The sequence below is a fragment of the Cottoperca gobio genome, chromosome 2 (assembly GCF_900634415.1).
Source record: "Cottoperca gobio chromosome 2, fCotGob3.1, whole genome shotgun sequence".
Lineage (NCBI taxonomy): Eukaryota > Metazoa > Chordata > Actinopteri > Perciformes > Bovichtidae > Cottoperca > Cottoperca gobio.
The window spans coordinates 1,795,073-1,820,199 of record NC_041356.1 but is presented as its reverse complement, the minus strand read 5'-3'; the positions used below and the strand labels follow the sequence as shown (position 1 = coordinate 1,820,199).

General features: G+C 37.5%; 1 protein-coding gene across 3 annotated transcripts in view; it reads right to left on the bottom strand.

Moving 5' to 3' along the window:
- foxp3b (forkhead box P3b) overlaps positions 1 to 21,398 on the bottom strand; it is a 23,330-nt gene extending 1,932 nt beyond the window's left edge. Inside the window, exons 1-11 of one of the 3 annotated variants that reach the window (XM_029444619.1) lie at positions 21,287 to 21,398; positions 20,891 to 21,050; positions 10,421 to 10,569; positions 8,647 to 8,737; positions 8,171 to 8,345; positions 6,043 to 6,135; positions 5,009 to 5,096; positions 3,759 to 3,833; positions 3,467 to 3,617; positions 2,210 to 2,286; positions 1,382 to 1,483 (exon numbers count right to left, since the gene is read on the bottom strand). In XM_029444619.1, the coding sequence (XP_029300479.1) occupies positions 1,382 to 1,483; positions 2,210 to 2,286; positions 3,467 to 3,617; positions 3,759 to 3,833; positions 5,009 to 5,096; positions 6,043 to 6,135; positions 8,171 to 8,345; positions 8,647 to 8,737; positions 10,421 to 10,567 (999 nt within the window). In that variant the 5' untranslated portion in view covers positions 10,568 to 10,569; positions 20,891 to 21,050; positions 21,287 to 21,398. Of the gene's footprint in view, positions 1 to 1,381; positions 1,484 to 2,209; positions 2,287 to 3,466; positions 3,618 to 3,758; positions 3,834 to 5,008; positions 5,097 to 6,042; positions 6,136 to 8,170; positions 8,346 to 8,646; positions 8,738 to 10,420; positions 10,570 to 13,297; positions 13,318 to 20,890; positions 21,051 to 21,286 lie in introns of those variants that run through there. The other 2 variants (XM_029444637.1, XM_029444628.1) reach the window with 2 other exon arrangements.
- Between the last annotated feature and the right edge of the window lie 3,729 nt (positions 21,399 to 25,127).

Genomic DNA, 25,127 nt, shown 5'->3' with positions numbered 1-25,127 from the left:
TCCAGACTGCAAGAATCAGACCAAGAATGCAGGCTCTTCAGTTTAGCAGTGATGGTAAGGTCCATTACAAGGTATCCTTCTCAGAGAACTCTGCATGGGATGCACTACCACAGAGGTTACAGGTGCCAAATAAACTGATGGCATAGATTAGAATGTTTCCACACGCTCTGCCAATCAAGGAGAGGAAGGTCCAGGACCTTCAGTCCATGAAACATGTCTTGCCCGTCGAGTGTCATCAGTTCTTCGACAATTTGCCACATAATAACATAATCAAGATGACTGAGAATGAAGGGGAGAAATAGTTTTAAATGGAAATAGGTTAGTTACAATTTAAAAACCCAGCAAAGAAGAGCTGGAGGGAGGAGTGGGGAGAGGCACACACCTCCTCAGTGTTTGATTGACTTGCCATTTGTTTGATTTAGCTAAGAGTGATTTAAGTTTTAACTTTTGAGTTTGCTTTGTTGAATTAAAGGCCCATCCACGGTCTCTGTGTGCTCCGCTAGCATTTTAAACTGTTTGTGGCGGACCCTTCCCCAAGGTCTGTCACAGTAGTGGGAATAAAAGTAGTCACTTTCAAAAATTATTAATTATTAATTATTAATTATTAAAAGTAATTTAATCCTCTTATGTTACATAATTGACAGACAGTGTTATTTTTACGTCAATAGTCATATATTGTCATAACCTTTTTGTGTGAAATGATTAATAAATATCATATAGTTTATATTTGGTTCAGTTTTTTCTGTTTCCTGAACAATTTTAAAATGTGACATAGGCCATTAAATTCGCTCACCTCTTAAGAGGTTAAGAAGGTGACGATATCTAACTTGGCAAAAGTAAACCATTATTTTATTTTATTTAGGCCTCATCTGCACTCATTACCATTTTGCTGTAGCTATTTGTAATGGATGTAGATATGTAGCTAGCTATCTATGTAGCAAGATAATAACTCATTCCCCGTCCTCTGATTGGTCAGTTGTCTGTCTAACCCGGGGAACAGCAATCAATGAGTACACTCACTCTCGTTCTTTTCCTGAAGAAATGGTATGTGTGTGATTAGTTGTAGCAGCACTTGTGCACTTCCACAATCTTACTTTCTAAGTGAGGAACACCAAAGTCCCATAATTTCATTTGAAAAGGAAAAAGCAGAGTCAAAGTGACTGTGGTGACATGGTTTTGATGTCTTATGTTCACCAAACTTGAACATATTGCAATTGCAAGTTGCTAACACGAGTAAGATTAACTTAATATAGTGTGAAATATTCCCAGTGGGACTGGGCCCTGAGATAAAGCAGTGCAGTTGGGTCTCAGTGTACACAGGTAATTTAGCAGGTGACAGTTGTAAGGCTCCAACAGTATAATGCATATGCGTGGTTCAAACCTTCCAGGTAGCAGTGTTGTGTCTGAAGTAGAAGAACATGGTAGTGAACCAGTTGTAAATCTCATTCAGAGTGCACTGTTTGTCTGCAGACTTCAGGATGGACTGCAAACAGACAGACACAGTGAGAAACACACAGGGACGAGATTTTACAAAAAGCTATCATCACATGTATTGATAAATCAGCGACCGTTGCAACAGTTTGTAGCAGAACTAGACTACATCTAATCCAGTTGTTTTCAACTGGAGGGAGCACTACATAGTTACTATACATACATAATTGCTATAATGTTATAGCAAACACTACACACAAATGCTTTAACGGTGAAAAGTAATAAATATAAAACTGTATCATTTAAATAGCCAGATGTGGCTGTTTCTGTTGAATCATGTTAGTGCACACATGGATTTATTTTGGACTAGTTTGTGCTTTTATTACTGATTGTGCTTCAAATGTCATACTGTCAAAGGCCTTCGGCTGAACGCTGTAAAATTGAATTAGATCTGTCTTAGTACTGATAACATGTTCAAAATAAAACAATCCTCTGGATTTTTATTGGAATTTAATCCAAACCATTTCTTCAGTTTTGGAATTAACCTAATGTCATTTTAGAGCTAATTTAAACAATTATTTTGCCATATAACTCCAGCAATGTATCTGAATATATTTACAGATGTTGCCATGAAAAAAAGTAACTTCCCAATTTATTGTAAAGCACTCCTAAGGAGTGTGAAATGTACTCTCTTGTGAAATCTGTGATCACATCAATCCTGAAAAAGACCAGTTTCACAAATAGTATGTTGTTCTAGCCTCCTTAGAAAGAAACTCACCCATCGTATCAAGTAGGCATAGGTGTACGGGGGCCTGATGTTGTTGTATTTGTAACATTCAATACTTGGGACCAAATCTGTACAACAACAATAATGATCATCAATGCATGTCATCAAACACATCTGATTATGATCTTGTGGTAATTCAGTTTATCTTTTAAGATAATTTAAAAAGTGTTGGAGCAAAACTTTAACAACAAACTCTGAAGCACAAAACAGGCTTTGAGAGCATGTGCGGACAGAATGGTGAGTCATTCATTTCAATGAGCAACAAAAAATATAACTGTACAATGTTCAGGAATAGTTTGAAATTAAAAATGTATATACATATTACTTTACAGACAATCTATTCCAATTGAAATACTGATATTACAGAATATTATAAAATTCTCATATCTCATAGGCAGAATTTTTGAATTTTTGAATTTGTCAAATTCTAGTACAGTTTTGGGTATTACTATGATTTATGAATTAATAGTTTAGCAATCAATATGATTCTCAATTAATGTGATTGCCTAAGTGAAGTGATCTAATAGACTTCTTACAAACAGTGTTACAAGTTAAAATACCAAATCCAATATTATAATATAAACTTTTATACATTTAAGAGTTTTAAGTTTCTATTTTTTTCAGACGTTTCCTAAAATGATCGAATAAAGTATAACACAATATTATATGGTGTCTGATAAATTAAAGTCTTCTTGGACCTCTTGGTTTATACAATACAATATATATATATATATATATATATATATATATATATATATATATATATATATATATATATATATATATATATATATATATAAATGTATATATATATATATATATACATATATATATATATATATATATATATATATATAAATATATATATACAATATATATACATATATATACATATGTGTATATGTATACAGAATATATATACATATATATATTTATGTATATATATATGATATTGTTCTATTCATTCTGATAAATCATTTTACTATATAATTCTGAATTGTATTCCTCTACATGCAAACTCCAATTTACTGATCTAATAATCTACTGTGTATCTTTTTATCTAAATAAATAATGGTGAAAAAGTAATAAATATGAAACAGTATTATTTAAATAGCCAAATATTTCTGTGATTATTGAAATAATGTTAGTGAAAACCTCTAAGTCCGTGCCCTCACACATTGGAGAGGTCACAATGGGACTAAAGAATCTGTGATATTGCTTTACTATTGTGTCATTGAACTGTGTTACCTGGCAGAAGGTGGGCAGAACCAGTAGCTCTGTAGCCATGCTGGGACAACTCCTCCAGATGTTTAATGCGCCATTGTTGCACTCTGTCTCCGTCTGTGAGCTGAGGCTGGGGCAGGAACAGAGGAAGGCTGTACGGCCACTGAGAAGCTGCCTTCAGATGGACAGAAAAACATTCACCAAGAATTTTGGCAAAATATTCAAGTCTTCTTAAAATTCTTCAAGCAACACTACGCAAATGTGTAACCAAGCAAATTAAGTTGAAAGAAACAATGAGTGATTAGAACCAACATACCAAATCAGTGTGTTTGTGTTCAGAGAGGTGTAGATGAAGTTGCATCGCAATGAGTTTCTGTTTTTCCAGGATGAGCTAAAAAAAAAAGAACACCGATGGTTGAATTTACTTCAAATTCTGCAAAAATAAACAATTTCACGGCTCGATACCCACAGAGTTTGTTATTCATTAGTGAAAGTTAGTACTAGTGTGTGTTGTACTATAGCCTCAGATCAGCAAAGCATTATATACACTGTAGGGTAATGGTGTATGGCAAACACGTCATGGGAACTGAACCTGTGGAATACTTTCTGTAACGATCTAGCAAACTTCTGTTCTATCTTCTACTACTTGATATTTCTGTGGTCATATGCCTATAAGTATTTTTGTTTTAGCATTTTAAGATCTTCAACAATGTCAGACAGAATGTAAATGTTAAAACCGTTGTTCAACATTTTGGTAAAATAGCTTATTAGCTTTCTCTACAAGAAGACTGGGATGTTCAGATGGATCTCAACAGACAGAAAATAGCCCTAAATAAAAAACATGCATTAAAAATGCTTGTCAGTTGCTAAACACTGCACAGAGGCTTATAATACCGCCACAACAACTCCTCATTCTTAGCTTTTGATTGTCCAACGCAGCGCATTGTCGAAAATGTTGAATTGCAGTATGGCAAAAGTTGAACCAGGTTCAACGTTTTTGCTGTACTGATGGGCGTTGGCAGCCCTGGTGTGTCACCAAACTGGCCTCATTAGATGAATGAGTGAGGCCATGATGAGTTTTTCCATGCATGGCTTAAGCAGCCTGAACGCTACTTCATTTGTTTTTATTTTTAGGGTTTCTTAATTACAGTGGGGCAGCAAGAAATACACATTGTCCATTTTGTGATAAAAGCAAGACATTTGGCACAAAAGTATATATGTTATGAAATTATTTAGATATCAGGGCACTGCAGATTGTGCCTGTGAAGACCACTTGACAAAATGGCCACCAAATAGTTGCTCACAATGTTTGCCATCTTAAAAAGCTTTTAAAAGGCACTTTTAGCGTTCCAATATCTATATCTTATCATAACATATAAATCTACATCTGTGCCAAAAGTGTTGCTTGTAATGTAAAATGCAAAAACTTTATGCTTAACTGTTCCGCTATTAAAGGGCATTTACGTGTTAAAAGCCATGATCTAATGTGGGGGGATAGCCTAAACCTTGTTTCACAAACATATTTATGATGTAGTTGTAGATCTACCAGGTTTTTCTAGTTCCCACCTGACTCTCCATGCACTGAACAATATCTTGCTGGACCTTCCACTGAGCAATGCTTCTGTCACCATGACTGTGCTCAGAATAGAGATGCCTGGAACACAAATAGGACAAGGTTAATGGTCCAGTTTCTTTTAGGAAGTACAGGTTGATGTTGAGTTAAAGTCCTATCCCTCATCAATTTGTGTGTCTAGCTCAAACCCTAAATAGTCATCTCTGCGATGCCTTAACATAACCTGATGTTAACTTAAGTTAATTGTTAACATTGCCCTCTATATGTTATTTATACTACAGATACCAGAAATTTAGATGGAAGTAGTAGAAATAAGTGTTGTCCTCCTTTGCCATAATGGTTCTGAATACCATAGCCTGCTAATGTTTTCATCTTTGTGTCTGCAATTATGTTTGTAATGATGGAACTGGATTTTTTGATGCAAGTCATGTACTATTCAATGTATCTACTGTATATTTTAGAGGCACACAAAATGCACACTGTGAAACACAATTGCCCTGTTGAGGACAATAATTCACCACAGAGGGTAAAAAACAATTTGATGCTCTTTAGTGAACCAGCACTTCTATAATGCTGGGTTAGGGTTAGGGTTAGGGTTGCCAAACAATAACAAACATGCCATTTATTTTATTTATTTATTTATTTTATTCAAAATGTCATTTACAGATTTTAGAATTTTTTTCACAAGTCTTTTATTTATTTTTGTGTAGCTTGTTATATTTCATGATTATACTGCAATAATGACTTTGGTCTTATTCATGGTAGAGTACTGACAGAGCTCAAACTAGTCAACCTCACTACAAAATTATACACATTTTCAATAAAGCCAAACTTAACACTGGGAGCAAGGGGAATTGCTGTCTCGCTCCATTATAACTCAAAACGTGCCTCCTAACAACACGACATCTAAAAGCTTCTGTCTTGTCCTCATGCATGGTACTGCAAGGATTGAGCATTGCACTCAGTACCGTGACTTTTCTCGTACTCTGGGTAAGATGGAAAAGCAAATGTTCAGCAGTCTACTTACTTTAAGAAACTAGGGAAATCTTCAGACACCACATCACAGCCAGGCCAGCGGCAGAGGCCACTTACAAACAGAGCACTGGTCCCCTCAGAGATGCTGGTGGGAACAGAAAAGTCTTAGTGATACCATTTTGTACCAATGACATAACAGCAGTACTTTCAGACTTAAAGTGCGGTACAAGGGAAGAAAGAGCCAAGAGCTGAGCCAAAAGTTAAAAGACATTTGTTAAGTGAAAAAAAACTCCTTGTTTATAACTTATAACCTGACTGCTCCAGTGAAGGAGCTCTTAATTTATTGCTCAATCTGTATTCAACTGCCTGACCTATTGACACGAGCATTGGGTTGTAGCTAAAAGAATGATTTTCCTGTTACAAGTAGCCAACACAAGTTTCCTCCACAGAGTCTGTCCTCACCCAGAAAATCTCCCGAATTTGTTGTTTTAAAATGACCTATGCAAGTTTCATGTTGTTTTAGAGCCATATTAGAGATACAGTAACTTCTTAGGTTGGAGGTCAGGGTGGATGGATGAACAAATTGTCTAAACAGGAAGCCGCTGTTTGCAGGTCTGTCTCCAAACAACAGTCAACAAATATCAGTTATGGTAATAATGTACTCATTAAGTTAATCGCTGAGATCTGGGAATTTGGCTATGTTGATAGTATTAGGTCAGTTGGGGAAAGAAACGGGCATTGAGAGGATCAGAGAAGCTTGAAACAAACCTTCAGGTTCGCTAAATAATATGATGAGGGTGAGGAGCTTGGCGTAGAATCACCGTTCCTTCAAGCTGAAAGAAGCCAGTTAGGTCTCGGCATTTAATCAGCAAGCATCCCTTTGGAGATGTTCCTAGCATGTTTGTTGTAAACAGTATGTTGACTGGTCTTGGTCTACATCCTCCAGGAGGAGCTGGAGCGCAGGCCTCCAACTAGTTCAAAGTGACCAGCAGCCTGATTTCATTCCCATGGTGTACCGACGCATGGGCAGTGTCCCCGTTAGTGTCTGTATGAGATGTATCGGGCTTTTAACTCCAATGTAAACCCTTCCGCGTGATCATTAGACGCTCAGAGCAATGGTCGTAGTAATTCGAGCTCTTAACTCCGCTTAAGGCTGGGGGGGATCGTTGTGGTATGGCTAAAAAAAACACAGGACTTTCATCAAGGTAGCCGACGTTAGTGTCCTGTATGAAACCAAAAGTTGAGTTATTTTTACTGACAATGTTATGTCACTGAGTCACATGACGTAACATCCGTAGGTATCAAATGTACTTATTCTAACCCTAACCAAGTAGTTTTGTTGCCTATACCTAACCATTACCGTTTTGACACGTGACGTTATGTGACATGACGCTATGCCGCTACTTCATTAAGTAACGTGGTACAACCACGCAAATCTTCTGCATCAAGATACTATGCAAAAGGCTGCCTCAACTGACTCCTTTGGACATGAATCGATCTCCTCTGAGCTTCTTCTGGATGTCTTAGCTCCTCTTTATGTTTCTAAGGGTAAACTTAACCACCCTGACAAGGAAACTCATTTGAATGTTGGTATTTGTGATCTCATGAGAGCTCGAATGTAGATCGACCAGTAAATCGAGAATGCAACTCCGTGTCCACTGCTAACATGGCACCAATCCGCCTGTCAACCTAACATTTAATCTTACCCAGTGGCAAAACACATTTTCCAGCAAAATACAGGGGCTGGCACTTATCTCCCCCTAGTGCCACAGAACCATCTCAATCCTGAAGTCACCAAACACTCACTGTGTCTCTTTAGCACCTTCAGATTTTGATCATGATAATCACAAACAGAATCAGTGACAAGGCACAACCTAAATGGGGCCCAGTGCCCACTGAGATAGTGTTTGATTTCCTGATAAGATTGTAGCAATAGAAATACCCCCTCCCCTTGCAGACATGATCATATTATTTTCCAAGTCCACAACTTGGAATGGAAAATTCCCATGACTCCTCAAGCTGGTCTAATGTTTTCACGACCACAACGGAATCTGCATTCACGTTTTTCATCACAGCATTTTTTGACAACCCATCAATTAGATGGTAACCGATCTTGTTATCTTATGATACATTGAGTCATTTGCATAATGTGTACTTCAGTGTAAATGTGAGAAAATCACCCATCATGAAACCTGGCCTCCATGGAGCTCTTCTTTGGACCATCTCCCCTCAAGGAGAGGAAGTGGTGATCTTGCCTGGGAGAGGAGCCCATGTGTGGTGAAGATGACTGGGGAAGACAGCCTGCATCCACCTCTTCCTTGCAAATGGAGACGGCTGCATTACATTCTGGATGCACTAGGGGAAGAAAGCATTGATGTAGGCTTTTGATCTAAATTGTAAATACATGCAACAAAAATACGAACACTCCTGTTGCTGAGAATAGTCTAAAAATCCCTATTCAGTTGATTTATTCATAAATAGCATCAAGCCCTGCTACAAGAATGGCTGTGTCTCTCAAGTCCAGTTACATCATTTATATCAAGGCTAACATTGTTTGTGCAGAAATATATACAGAATGACGCATATATCACATGATCGTCATATAGAATGATGATGTTGCTGTTGTGGAGCTCAGGACACTGAAGTGTCTGCGTACCGTGTTGTTGTCTGGTAGCTTTTTGGGAAACCTGACGCAGCACTGACGGTCTCTGCTGTTTCTGCCTAATGCCTTCCATTTTGTTCCAACACTGGAAGGAAAAAAAATCTGTCAACATTTGGATGATGTGACAAATGCAAGAACATGTTTGTATTTTTAGATTTCATCAGTCATTTGCCCTCCCTCATTTCGAACCACCCTCTTCCTTCAACCCCCAACTCACAGCTACTCTACACACCCACTGTTGTCTGCTCCACCCACCATGTCCAGCATTCAACCTCCCGGACCCATTCTGTCCCTTACAACAAACAAGGTGAGGAAAGAACTCAAAAGGTGTAAGGTGAGAAAGGTCCAGATGGCATCAGCTCAAGGATCCTCAAATCCTATGCAGACCAGCTGTGTGGGATAATGAAGTACATCTTCAATTTGAGCCTGAAGCAAGGGAGGGTACCACAGCTATGGAGAACATTTTGTGTGGTACCAGAGCCAAAGATCCAGCACCCCAAAGACTTCAGCAGCTACAGGCCGGTGGCGCTGACACAAAGACCTTGGAGAGGCTGGTTCTTGTCCATCTTCACCCCCTGGTGAAAGCATCGATGGACCCGCTACAGTTTGCCTACCAACCTGGCATTGGGGTGGATGATGCTGTCATCTACCTGATGCAGAGATCGCTCTCTCTCCTGGAGAAGGCTGGGGGCACTGTGAGAATCACGTTTTTCAATTTGTCCAGTGCCTTCAGCACCATTCAGCCCAAGCTTCTGGGGGACAAGCTAGAGCGCTCGGGGTTGAATCACCACGTCACCGCCTGGATTTTGGACTACCTCACCAACCGTCCACAGTACGTGAGGACTAGGGGATGCCATTCGGACATGTTGGTCTGCACTGTCCCGTTGTTGTTGTAACATTCTACATTTCCACACTGAGACGAATAAAGGATTTCTGATTCGAACATTAACAGTACTGCTGCCACTGAAGTGTCGTCAGATCAGCTTGTACTGTGCCATAAATGAAAAGGGAATGATTTAACATGACGTTAGATGCTAAAAAACATCGCTCTAAAGCAAAGCGGTAACACTGTCGGGTGCAACAGACAATGATACTGGAGAGTTTTGCATTCAATATTTCTTAGTTGTATATATATTTTTGGGTTAATTTCAGTATCATATTTAAACCAAAGGAGTGTGTTTTCCCCCCTGGAGAGACTGACGAAAACAATCTGTGCTTGACTCGTGCAACAGGTCTGAAGCAACATCGTTCATACCTAGAGAAAAAAATTATTGTAGAGAAACTTAGAAAGTCAAAATATATGACAGATATTCAAAACATTCCTCCAGAGCAGTGAGAAGGTCATCGTTTTGCAAATCACCTGTAAATCTGCAATTGCAGTTTTTAATCCCTTGTTTGCAGAACAAGAGATTGGATATTAAATAATTAGTATAAGATAATTAGTAAGTACAAATATATTTCTACAGTGCAAAACATGATCATGTCATATAATCTGATACATTACAAATACAGATTAGACTACCCAATAGTGTACAAAGCATTTGCATTATAATTACTGCAGCGCTACAGAAACCAGCAGAACATTAAAATGCTGCATACATTAGTAACAATTTAGTCAGTTTGAATTTATAGTATAAATAATATTTTATATCATATAATATTAAGACACCACTGAGTTTCCTCTACACAGGAAATACTTAATGTACATCCCGTAATTATAAAGTGATGATGTTTGTTGCATGGTTATAGGATGTCATCTGTTGCATACCTGACTTCCTGAGGCGTCCTTGGTCTGAGGAGGAGGAGGAGGAGGAGGAGGAGGAGGAGGAGGAAGCTCTTCCAGCTGTTTGATCTTGTTGTCACGGTGTGGCTGAGCTTGTCCGCGTCTCACACTCTCTCTGGATGTCTCTGGCATCTCTGCAATGACATGAGACATATTAATGCTTCAGGATAGAGACTGAGGTTGTGTTACAAACATTTCTCTTAATTTATTGTTATTATTAATTTAACTATTTAATTTTTTTTAAACGCACCCATTACACGCTCATTCATAAGCAACGTTTATATATATATATATATATATATATATATATATATATATATATATATTTGATATATATTTACTCATCTAGTCTGTTTTTGTGAGATGTAAGTATGGATAAAACATTAATCTATGGATTTTGATCCAGAATATCTGCAGCCCTTTCCTAGAAATAGGTAAAAGGGAAACCAGTCAAAGGTTTTCTTTTCACAAGCTTGTAACTGCTTTACGAGTAAATTATTTATTAAGCATTAATAAAGCCATTGCAACTTCAAACGCAGGTGGCACTTTACATTACAACACCATGATAAGAGGATAATAGTGGAGTAATAGTTTGATGGTAAGAGGTAATCATTTAGTAATGCAAAGTAATAAAAACAGGTCGTTCTGGGTAATATTAGACTGAAATGTATGTAACAGGGTTAAAATAAAAGTACGTTTTCTGGCTAACTCTACTAGACTTTCAGGAATCCTAAAGTGTCTTGAAGCTCATTTAGCATCATCAGATTCTCTTTATACCAGAAAAAACCTTTACTGTTACAAATTAATGCCCAAAAATGTTTCAATGCCAGGCTGAATTTCAGTCCCCGTATGTCCCTAAGTGTGATCTATGACACTCTGCTCTCATGTGTGGCCTACTCACAATGCAGACATATACATAATTATTTTCTTAACGGCAGAGGACGCCTGCCAAGAGTAAACAAGTTAAGCGCCAGCGGCAACACAACTTCTGCAAACTAACTTTAAAAGTAACTGGAGCCACAAAGCCGATTTAGCACAGCTGCTACCTGAAGCAAAACAAACGACTGGATTGACCAGTCTTGGAACACAGCAAAAGATGCATCATTTGACACCGGAATCTAAACTTCAGCCAGCCTGGCTCTTCCACCTCCGACAGATTCTAACAAAGGACTCAAAGGACTCGCTAATGTAACTGTTGCCTGTAGCACAGCATCAACATAGCTTAACAGTACACGGCTAAGCACACGTTTTACAGTTGTAAAAGTACATGTGTTGATTTGGTTTAATCTGCTTTATGGTTGTGATATATATATATTTGTTGGTGTTAGTTTATGCTTCACACAGACACAGGGTTCTTTGGAAGCCCATTTTCCACTGTGATGAAAATAAAAGGATAGAATCGGAGGGATGAAACCCTCTTTTTAATGGTCACACATGCAGAGCACACAGCACACACAGTGAAATGTATTCTCTGCTTTTAACCCATCCTAATGTACAGCACCCAGGGAGGGAGCAATGGGAGTGAGGGGGGAAGGGGGATGTCCCGTGCCTTGCTCAAGGGCACCACGGCAGGGCAGGAGGTGAACTGGGACCTCTCCAAGTAGCAGTCACACTCCATTTTTTTAGGTTGGGTCGGTGACTTGAACGAGCAACCCTACGGCTCACAGTCCAAGCTATTAGTCATTATAATGAGAAACTATCTAAAACATAATGGCTTAGCATCTCTGAATAATAAGAAATCTTTTCAATACTTTTTTCATCATAGTGACAAATGGGATTCCATAAGGCATAATAAGGAATTTCATTCAATTTTTGGCGGACTCCGTCCATATCTTCACAGCTCTCAGCCACCAGCCCCCATGTAATGTAAATGTAAACACATAAGGGACGGGTATATACATTCAGGAAATACATGTTTATTTAAAGTATGTATTACTTATACAGACATGTTTATATGATTTATGTATTTTATTTATTAGTTATTATCATTAATTTATTTGATGAGTTTTTATGAGTTGAGGCTTTTGTTTCCCCCACAAGTACTTCCTTGCGATGGCAGAGTCGGGAAACATGTCAGCTACACTGCGAATCATTGCAGAAGCTGAAGGCTACATTATTTTTAGCGTAAAGCATTGACATCTTTCCCTCAGCTTTGGTCACTTGGTCTGCCTCCGACACAGTTCTTGTCACAAATGAAGTCATTGACAGTGTATGTTTTTGTGCCTCTTGGCGTGCTTGGCCGATTTTTAATGGTGGCAAACATCGCTTATTCTGCTGTGTGCAATGCTAACATCTGAATGGAACACTTTACAAAAAGCACAAGTTTGCCCGACTCTGCTTTTAATAAATAAGGGAAGGTCTCTTCTCATTTGGCTAGGTACTTACAGTACATAAAGTTTTAACTTGTTTGGCAGGTACAACTGCGTCTCCATCCCGTTCACTGTGACTCATCCATCTCTTTTCGTCTTCACCTTCTGTGTTATTGTTCCTGTTTTGTGTGTTTACTGGCGGATAACGTTTTTCAGCTCATGTTAAACATAACCTGCTTTACCGGAGGCCACCGTACACTTTCTTTAATTAGGCCTTCTTTTTTTTTGAAAGGTTAAAAATACGGGATAATTACGGGAACATATTTAAACGGGAGGAAAACGGGATAGAAGGAAAAATACGGGATAATCCCGGGAAAAACGGGAGGTTTGACAGGTATGCCATAAGGTCTAGCACACAAACTAACAATCTTTTCTAACTCACCGCCATTATCCTACTCAAATTACAATTGACCTTTATAACATAGACATACATATTCAGAAAGAAAGCAAGGCTCCCACATCACACGTGTGTTCAGACAAAACAAAGACATACCATGTGGCTGATGTCCTGGCAGCCATCTTTGATTTGGTCATGTGGGTAGTTTTACATTGTCAGCCATATTGTTTTGGAGGCCATGCAGCCATCTTGAACCCAGAACTCCATTTTGTCTTTATCTCTCACACATACACACTTTAGATTAGATTGTTTGTGTTTTGCTTGATAAATGATTTTGGAATATACATGGTGGTCTGCTTAATGTTGCACAAGAGTGAATACTGCCAACCTCTACCATGCAAAGGACTGCAAAAGTCTTTAACGTGAACTAGCTATTAATATGATACATTCAGGTTGCAGTTATTCATTTAGTTTTCAATCAGAGTTCCAAAGTGCTTAGTTAAGTTTATTATACCTTATGAGACTACATTTATTAGCTATCTCCCTCTGTAAGAGGTGATTTAATGTACATTAAATCATATTATTCAACATAATTAATACTTGTTTTTTATTATAACTAATTACTTCTGATATCCATGTGATGCCCTGTAAGCTACCACAGCTCCCCTTGTTGCCTGGAAACACCTGAGGTAGTTTCTGTGTAATAACCATGGATCAGGACTAACTGCACACGCTTTGAAGACTGTTTACACATAAATGTTTTGTTATAAACTTCCCAACATCAACAAAGGACTTGATCAATTATTATATTATTATCATTGATTATATTATTATTAAAATATTTTTGCTATTATACTAGCTGCTAGTGTACATCCTGTACCAACCGCATCGGCGGGCGCTTATTGTTATTGACTGAATTCATATGTAATAATTATTCATTTGAGAGTACAAAGAGTAATTTTTTTCACATTATTTATTCATTCAAGAAGGCTAAGGTTGTAATTGTGCACATTAATTATTAACTTAATTTGTGCTCACAAAATATTTAAAATATAATCTTTCCTCAATATATTTATTGTTTTTTGTCAATATATGTGTTGTTTACTTTAAACAACACGATATGATGAGTCATTGACATTACTTTACTGCTACTATACACATGTAGCCCTCCAGACATGAGCAATAAGTTAGAGCTGTGTGTTGATCTGAAAATAGTGCACATCCTCCAGCCAATCAGCATTCAACATTCACTGCAGCCCTGTACACATTAAAGTCTTTAGTGGTTCAAAACATTTCCTGTACCAGGCCCTCTGATAGAAAGGCTGTGGTTGTTAACAGGTGCACTGACGCACACACACACACACACACACACACACACACACACACACACACACACACACACACACACTGATAGCATCATCACCACAGAAGTCTACAGAGTGAGTGGGAGATGAAGCTGCTCCACTTCTGTGCAGCACGGTGATATGTCACCTGCAACACTGGGACGTGTGTTTGTCGAAGATGCCTGGATGGTGTTTCCAAATCAGATAATATATTTTCTGGAAAAGTACTTTAGTATGTGATACTCAGCTTTATCAGAGTCTTTATTCTTAAATTGATGCTCCATCTTTTGAGCATCATGCACGTTTGTAGTCTATTGACCACAATAGAGTGTGGTCAGCTCGACTTCCTGTCACTTACCTTTTATTCTAATGATGACAAATAATGAATACTTGGTGGAAACAAAAATGATACAGAAACTTATCATTCACTTCTCCACCATCGATCAATGATCGAGCACTCACTATCCTTAAAGGGTCCAATGGAAGCAGAGTATTTAGCTGAAAGGAAGACTGTAACGTATTGTTTTAACAGTGGTTAAGTATTCAGATCCTAATACCACCAAATCTCCATTACAAGTGCCCTACATTCACATATCACTATTATATCAAATATGACTTACATTTACTAGTATTATCAGCTAAATGTAAAAAGTAACACTAATTATTATTATTATTATTATTATTATTATTATTATTATTATTATTATTATTATTATTATTATTATTATTATTATTATTATTATTATTATTATATAATTATTGGCCACTGCCATGTGTTGGGTTATTGTTCATGATACATTGGCATGCAGCCAACATTCTAATAGTGTAGATGGCCAAGGTAAAACTATTTTATTTTACAGCTCATTATGGAATTTAAAGTTCTAAGCCACAAAGTATAGACTGTACCTAAGAGCAGTACAGTAAATGTACTTAGTTACTGTCCACCACTGTATTCTGATGTAGGTTTAGTGTCACTGTGGAGTTTTTGATGATTTTACTGCTAATCTTTGTATCTACATTAGTGTCAAAAGACATGCCATTTGATTATTGCACTGTACATTAAATAGTTTATGGTTTACAGTCATAATCCAGGCTAAAAGCAGCACAGTTACTGCTGCCATATGCAGGGTGGACAGCTGGCAAAAGCAAACCACAGACTGTGTGGATGCATGAACATGCTTATCATCAAAATTCCAAATAGTAAGCAGACTTAGTTTCATATCTTCTAATAACCCCCAGCATAGGTCCGGAGCAAAGTCATACAATAAAATATAGTATATTATAACTACACAGATAAGTGAATATATGATATGATAAGAAAGTACATATATATTTATATAAAGTATAACTACACAGATAAGTGCATATATGATATGATAAGAAAGTACATATATATGTTTATATAAAGTATAACTACACAGATATGTCGACGAGGATGTAGGCCAACATCTTATAGCATATTCTCTCTACTTTGCTGCAGGTACTTTTATGTATGCTGTGGGTGATTATAAGTTATGAAAGTAAGCTTACATACTGCTTCATATTAATATTTTTTTCCGTTTTTTATTTGCTCCCTAGTCCGTTTTACACCGCCAGGTTACAGGTTTCTGTTTCTGTTCTCTGAACACTCCTACCCTCCTAAACAAACAAACCAAACAACACACTGTGATCTGACCGGACACCATATGTGTAGAAGCGTTACAGTTCACTGCTTCATGATGACAGTGGTTTAGTAAAGGTTCTGTTAGGTTTAGAGAAACATGGTGGTTTGGGTTAAAAGTGTAAGGTTAGGCGAGCGTCATCATGGTTACAATAATAAACACGTTGCTAAGGTTATGGAACGCTCATGGCCATGCTTTAAAGAAGAAAGAATGCTGACTCTAGACTGGAAGCTGGAAACAAACAATGTTCTCCCGCGTTAAAGTCGGATATTTTGTTGCTCGGATTTTGTCACCTGACTTCCTCCTTCCTCAACAACTACTGCAGGGCTCTGTCCCTGAACATTTTTTAAATGCATGGAGCCGTGATGGTTATCATGAAAGCCTTCAGGCCCTTAGAAGCTCCTATGAAAGCCTCTGACATATCTCTCTATGAAGCAAGTAATTTCAATAAACAATAAAACAATAAAACAAACAGCCGACACCATATGTGTTGGGCAAATGCACAGCCACAGACACAGGAATTGAGTAGAAAGTGAGAGCGCTCAGCATGTTTGTGGCTTCTCACTGACGTCTCTCGTTACGGCTTTCCTTCTCCACTTTATCTCCCCGAGAAGAAGCCCATAAAAGTCTCTGTTTTGTGAGGAGAGCTTTAGTCACAACACTACACACTCATATACAATACAGTTATTTGATATGATGCTTGATATTTGATTGGTATTTCTGTGAGTCACCATCTGTCGGTCACAAACGGGTTTGAATAAGTATTTCCTGTTTGGATATTGAAATCAGTTACATTACAGTGTGGAAACTTGCAGATGCCTCATACAGCTATGACTACCATGTGTGGGGTTATTACTCACACACTGCCATATTTCAAATCACACATCCCAGTTACATTGATCCTTGATATTTAAACATTCACATGACATTCTGCTTCAAAAGTTACTGCCAGCTACATGTAATACAAACATAAGCAGGCGCACAAATAATTCTACTCTTGTTTCTGGTTCATTTGATTGAGGGATGGGATGGTGCAAATGAATAAATACACATAATATAAAATATGCCAAAAATATCCAAAAACATATTTTCATCTGTAGTCCAATTAAAGGCTCCATCTCCAGAGCAACGGTGACTGAGGATCATGTGTAAAGTAGCTTTCCGCTATCCAAAACAACAAACAACTTTTATTTCTCAGAATTTAATGAGAAATAATAAAAACTGATGGCCTTAACATTTTATCAAGGAAGTGTTCATGTTTTTGTGTTGAGAAATCTGGTGACACAACGGAAAGACAAGATTCAAACCACAAAAGGAAACCATAGCAGCGCCCATACCACTGATAGCAATCTTATTAATAACTAACAAACTAAATATCATATATATTCACTGAACGAAGATTATTCAAATAAAATGCACCTTTCTTACTAGAAGCTTTCTAAAGTATCTTAAAATATTTAATTTTCCACAGTGTTTTTTTTTTTTGGCAGTCACATGACGTGGACACAGGCCAATAGAAAAGAACCGGCCAAAGCACGCAGGCATCTCAGTCTTAGAGCCATTGTTGTGAAATTAATATGTTTTGCGTTGGAGACCAACAAAGCTATTAAACATTTTGATGTTAGACTTTGTTGGTCTGCTCGAAATATGAATGAGTTCACTAAATATATTTAAAAAAAAATGTTTTGTCAGATTAAGGTAATATTTTGACAGTGTAGTACTTTAATACTCTAATACTTGTACCATACATATATAACATATATTTTTTATTTGTGCTCACAGAAGAAAATGATTAGCAAGTACATTGAAATGGCAATAATGAATATGATTATATATATTTTCAGTTTGTTTAGGAAGATAGGGTTTAGAGATTGTGACTCTGCAGGTGTCTGTGGGAAGTACAACATTTGCTTTATCTGAATTTGTGCTTCATCAAAACAAGAGCGAGGGAAACTGCAGCGGACTTGAACAGAGCAGCTCGTCTCCAATGTAAACAACCTGCGTGTTCATCTCTCCTGGTGGACGGTTGAGGAGAGACCCACAGCATCACTCTTATGCACTGAAAGCTCCTAATTTTTTATATCGTCAACTCATATTTAGCTCCAACACACACACATGCATACCAGACGTGCCATCACAGTGCTTTGCACAGCTCCTAAATCCAGTTTTTTACATTTGTACATTGTGCATGTAAGATTCTGATTCTGATTTGAATATCATTTGCTTGTTTTGTCTGTAAGTATCGTATCTGTTGTCATGCTCTTATGTTTGATGTGGACCCCAGGAAGAGTCACTGATGTTCTGCTTCAGCTACTGGGGATCTTAACAAGATCCTAAACTCTACGTTATTGTAACTATAAGTTGTTAATGTACACAACATATGGATTATAGTAATAACTAGCAATTCAGTATTCATTGAATTTGCATTATTGTTTGAACTGAAAATGACAAATAACAATTATTCAAAGTTCAGATGACTTTTTCTGAAAAAATCATATTTAGTCTCTATCTTGATAAATGGATGAAATGACTCCAGGATGGTCTTCTATCCCTGACGAAGCCAGACACATTATGTAATGTCTTGTGCTCCTTTAGCAGGCTGGTTATCTCAACATCACAAATTAATTATGTGATGTTTCAGATGGCAGGTTTCTCTATGTCATGTCTATCAGAGTTCTCCAGAGAGGAACTGGTTAACCTTAGAAACAGAGATGAGTGTGTAATGGAGCTAAAGGATCAGTAACAGCTGCACGTTCATGCTGACTGGACTGTATCTTCACTCTCCTCAACGATTTGGATCAAACTCCTCTGTGACGTTCAGCGCCTTGAGATTGCTTTTAGCTTTAAAAGGCGCTTTATAAATACAATTTATTATTATTATTATTGTTATTATTATTAGAGCATTTCACGAGTTTGACAAAGAAATCTTAACTCAAGGTCCAAATAGCAGCTTTTCCCTGAGCTTCCCCAGCAGAAGAAGACTGGGGATTATATGAACATAGTACATGAACCATAAGAAACTTCTGTTTCCAAGGACTTCCATGATTACATTGTATTTTGTGGAGACGTATTTCAGTTGACATTTTTGATGTGTGTGCATTTCCTACAGCATGTTATTCACATGACAATTTCTAGTGACAATGAAGCTTTTATACTAAATTGGACAGAGCATAAGAATATACTCAAATAGTATAGTCAAATATTTGGGGAACATTTAAGGCGTCAGTGTGCTTCAAAAGAAGTGATTGTAGGATATTCAAACAGCCGCTGGAATCCCCCCGCCCCCCACACACACAGCAGAAGTGAGCAGGTGTTCAGGCTGAAAACAGTCCTGCATTGAAACAGTGCCAGGGCTGTGTTGGTGGCGGCATGTTGCTTCAGGTACCAGCGACACATGAAATTCTCCATTTTCCATTTGCTTTCTTTCATGCAGGCCTACAGATGATGTGAACGCAGCCTTACCTTCCACACCAGACTATCCAACCATCACACCACATCACAGGGACTGGCCAAGTGTGGAGGAGTAAAAGAAGGTTTGAATTTAACAAAGCTAGTATCACATAAACCAGTGCAGCACCATGAATGTCTTCAATGACGGGAGGCTGCCCGACTTTAAGCATGGTCATTCAGAACAGCTATAAACCCTTTGGTCTTGAGAGGTGATCTAGTTAGTATCAAGCACACCACAACCTTAAGACAGATTTCTGATCATACCTGGCCAATCAACCAACTCAACTCCTAACACATGTTGAGGCTGAGCTTGAGTCCTGTTGGATTTCTTTCTCTTCTACTGCACAGATCATCTCTGCGTCCATAACGGTGGACCCTCACACTATTTCACTTACAGTGTGTATATATATATATATATATATATATATATATATATATATATATATAGCTCTTTCAACATACATACAGTATGGAATTTAGGAATAGTATTAACATAGGCTTAAGAAGTACTATTTGATTAACTCTGGAATACACTTTTGGACTTGCACATCAATGAGCAGGACTGCATGGTTACACAGGATTTACAGGACATGTGATGTCAATGTAAAGTGGTTCATTTATCCGGCTGCTTAGTGGCTGGATTAGCTCAAACTGACTTTCCTGTGGTCATTTTATTCATAAAGTGTACGTGATGAAAGTACACAGGGACAAGCTTTTACTGTTTCCTCTGTCACTGCAACGTGACGTAGTGCTGAAGAACTACAACCAAATATGACCGTGACACGTTTCAGAGATTGAAAGAAAATATTTTGACGATTTTTTTTTTTTTTTAAAGCATCTTTTACATATACATCTTGTAATATATTCTACATATATTACATATATACATACTGAGAATATACATCAAGTTTATTATTGTCAGTTTATTTAAGAAGAGCTTTGTGTGATCCTTTTGGGGAAATGTGTGATTCAAAATATTCGAAACCACTGCTGCTGAAATGTAATCAAAACTGCTTTATTATATGTTCCACCACATAGTAAAGCTCAAGACAGGGGTTTAAGATTCCAGTCCTAAATATCAGCCCAAACTCAACCCAGCGAGGCCTGCTGTGTTTTACCCTGAAATCTTTTGTGCATGTAGTTAATATATATTTATGATTTCAAATATTTGGACATGTATCTACACCATTCTCTAATCCTACACATATGTGGATATATCGTACTTCCCTCTTTCTGCAATGATCCCAGTCAGACGAGTGGAAGTTTCGGTGTAAAACAGTAAAATTTGTGCTTACCTCCGTGCAGAAGCTGCGCTTTGCCTCTGTCTTCTTTTTCTCAGGTTCTTCGAAGGAGACACTTTGAACTGATTCAGAGGGGGAGTTATTCCACAGGAAACATGGTTTTCGGCAACTGAAACTTTAAGAAGAAGTATAACAGACAGGCAGACTGAGAGGACTGCACCGTTGTATGATTTAGATTGGAGACACAAAAAAAGAATAGGTGTAATAACACAATACAATCCAAACCATATCATATCTGTGTGCATTTTTGGAAAGTTTGAAAAATGTGTGGTTTAGTTTCAGTTTAGCTGTTGGAAAAAATAAACTTATTTGAAGATATTTTATCATCTTAATAACATGTTCTTGGTACTTGATGTTAGTAGTGACAGTAGAATAAAGACATGCGCTCACCTGACGTCTCAGAGGAAGAGGGCATAGAGCAGCTGCCAGATCCTCTCAGTATTTGTACCTACAGCAGGAGAGGGGGAAAGGTAAAGGCCCAGCCCTCAGCAAATCACAACACAACAAGAAAGTGCATCGAACATTTTTTACACTTTCCAAACATCGCTCTCACAACCTGAAAAAATATGTTTGTTGGAAAGTAAGGTGTTTTATACCCGAGCAAAAATAACAAGCAAGCCATCTTTGTGCAAAAGTTCACGTAGCCCCAGCGAAATAACGGCTTTTTCCACACGTTTAACCCACTTCAGTACAAATGTTCTTTCATCAGAAACAATGCCGAGCTCTCAATAAACGGGTTGATTATCTTATTAGTTGAGCGTACCTGCATCAGGAATACATCAATCCTAACACGTTAAAATAAATGTAAATGTTGTTTTTTCTGATCAAATGGGATTTCTTTGAAGCAATGAAACTAAATATGCATGAACATGCTGATGCTTTTTAAATAGCAAAGATGCATTTCTGTTCATTTGAATCAACTATTTGATCTGTCTGTGAGCTACTGTTGCTGTGATATATATACATCTTTTAACTAAGACACCATCGTTCCATAAACTTGCCCCATGCCTTAGTTACTGTGCAGGTAATCCAATTATATTTCTTTTAAAACATAATATCTCAAAATAAAGCTAAAATTGATACAAAAAGAACGTGAACTTTTTAAATGTCAGTTAAATGTCATTCCTGTAGTGGATCTGCATACATTTAAATAACGTATTAATGCATTCATAAATGGAATTCAGCCATCATTTGTTTGATTACCCAGAAAGGTCTCATTGTACTTATTGTTAGTGCATGTTGTCTACTTCCTGCAAGTTAAGTATACTTTGAATTACTGCTGGCTTTTTTTCCCAAAGCACACATTTGTCTTAGCTCCCGGCCATTTTGAAGATACTGTAGGGGTGTCAAACTCATTTTAGTTCCGGGGCCACATACAGCCCAATTTGATCTCAAGTGGGCCGGACCAGTAAAATGATAGCATAATAACCAATAAATAATGACAACTTTGTTTCAGTGCAAAAAAAATACATTCTTAAATTGTTAATTAACTATCTTTTTACAAAACATTATGTATGAACAACCTAACATGTCTTATAAAAAATAAGTGCAATTTCAATAATATTATGCCTCAGTTTATAATTTACACATGTGCATTACAACTTACAGATCACAGTGTATCTACAAAGGCACAAAACATTTAGTGGAAACATTTAAAATAGCAGTTGCTTTTATTGAACAATTATAGTTAATGTCTTCTCTGTAATTTTTACACTTTGCAAAGTCATCCCACGGACCGGATTGGACTCTCTGGCGGGCCGGTTTTGGCCTGCGGGCCGTATATTTGACACCCCTGCTGTAGACGTAAGACAGCAACGTAAGAGTTAATTTATTAATTACATTTTAAGTGGATGTGTGCTAGAAACTGACATGTAGAGTACAGGTATCTGACTGGATTGTGTTCTCGTGTGAATATCAAGAAAAAGCTTTGATCACTGTACTTTCTGATCCCACAACATGTCTATGCATATGATATGAAGGCTTGTGTTCAGTGATTCAGAGTGAAAATGATATTGACGATATGCCAATGATTCACTCCTTCCCTTACAAAGACTGGATGCGAGGGCTTACTCAGTGGATTCAGCTCAGAGTGGAGGGAGTGTTTGTTTCATTAGAGGTACCAGTGACGTGTTAAAGTGAAACTCCTGAACTGAGAATTTCAAAGAAAACAGGCTTTTTGTCAGCTTCCTCTTTACAGTATATTTGTTCAATCTGTGGTTTAAATATGGTTAAAAAAAAGCTTCACTAATTTATGGAATTACTTAATCAAAGTGTTTGCATATAAAAAGTCTTAACTCACTGAATAACTACTCTAAATGCAGAATTTCTTTTAGAAACCTTGTGACGACTCGACATGTCAGATCTATATTCACACTCATCCTTATGTTCATAAGGTCCGCCTAGCTTCAGTCTGATACAACCTGCAAAAATCCTCCCTTCGTGAAGGTTCTCCTGTTGTTTTAGAGAGGTGTAGATTCAACTGGACGATCATGTTGGAGTGCTATGAACTATATTGAGTTATACTGACAGGTGTTGTCCACCCCATGTACAGCATTTCATATCAGTGAGTGTACACTAAATAACTCTTCAGACTTTAGCCTTTTCTTCCAAATCTTATTGACCAATAAACCAATCAGTGTCTTATCTTATTTTTCACAAAGAACTTTAAAGTTTTGCGGGTTTTGTGTTAAATATACCAGTCAAATGTAGATGTCGGGGGAGCGGGTGCTGAATTTGTACCCACAGCAGTTAGTAATGGGACTTTCCCAGTGAAATTACATTTTCTTTTTGCACATGCAGGAGCCGTGCGCGGCACCTAATAGAGAATCTAGAACAATGTCATTATTGCTAATAGCAAGTGTATTTTGTATTTATCTCTTAATTTTATTTTTACTTACTTTTTAATGGCTGGAGGGAGGGGGGGGCAGATGTGTAATGTCATATGTCTTTTAAGAACTACTGGATGCTTTAATTTCCCTCGGGATCAATAAAGTATCTATCTATCTTATAGCCCAAACAAGGAAATTCCATCGTTTTCCATTTTTATGCAGACGATACAATACTGTATTATGTATGATTATAGTCTCCCTTTAACATTCTTTATACCTTTCTGCAAAGCCTAAAACTTGTACTGCATGCTTACAGGCAAAATTAACCCATAATTATATTTGACATCTTCCTGCCATGCATACACGTATGGTACTGAAATGGAAGCTGTTCAGTCTTAAAGATATCAGGACATTTGGTTCATATCACTTTTAAACCTCATCTGGAACAATTGGAATAGAATGTGAATGTAAAACTGGAGTCAGATGTCAGATCACAGCGTCCTCTCCATGGAGATATCCTGAGGTGCTTGACCGCTGTGGCCTGCCTTTTATTGCAGGAGATAAATATCGTACTCATCACTGTGTACTACATGAGAAACAGCACCTAGAGGAGAACTACAAATGGTTTAGTTTCTAAATGTGTCCTAAAGCTGCCTCAGTATATCTTCTCAAATGTAAAAGTGCACTTCGTCTGAACAGTTCCAAGGCCCGACTGACTCTTGATATTTATCAAGAGTACTGGAATTGGCAGCGTTCCAGTACTTTGCACCATATAAATGGAATGAATGACAAGGAACATTTTTAGAGATGTGTGTGATTGTTTCTTACGTTGTTCATACATGACTGGCTATTTCTTCAGCTGTAGTCCCTTTTGTAAAAGAGATCTTGATCTCAATGACCTGATTAAATGAAGGTTAGAATACAGACCAGAGTTGAAGTAAACCATAGTTTTCTTTAAATCCTGATCATCTGACTGCTCGTGTTTCTTGCACCATCTCAATGTGTTACAACGATGTCACCATGTTCACAGATCTCAGCAATTAACTGCAAAGAATGAAACAATTATCCTTTAAGTAAAGTGCTCAAGTAACTGTAGTTATTTTCCAATTATTATTATTTCCATTTAAATTGAAGCTCCTCAGAAATATTATTTCCTGGTGTCAGAACGGTTGTTCTGTGTAAACTCATCATCACAGTCATTTTCAGTATCAACAACCTCAAATGGTGCACGAGACATTTTTGACAGAGGAAGCATTAACAGCAGTAAGCGGGGGGAAGCCCAGTAGCCTGCTGTATGACATTCTAACAGTGTAAACAGTTTGTTCTGAGGTTGTCAAAGGTCGTCTCAGCTAACAGAATGCCACCGAGGCACTTTCAAATCTCTATGTCTTTTACAATGTTTT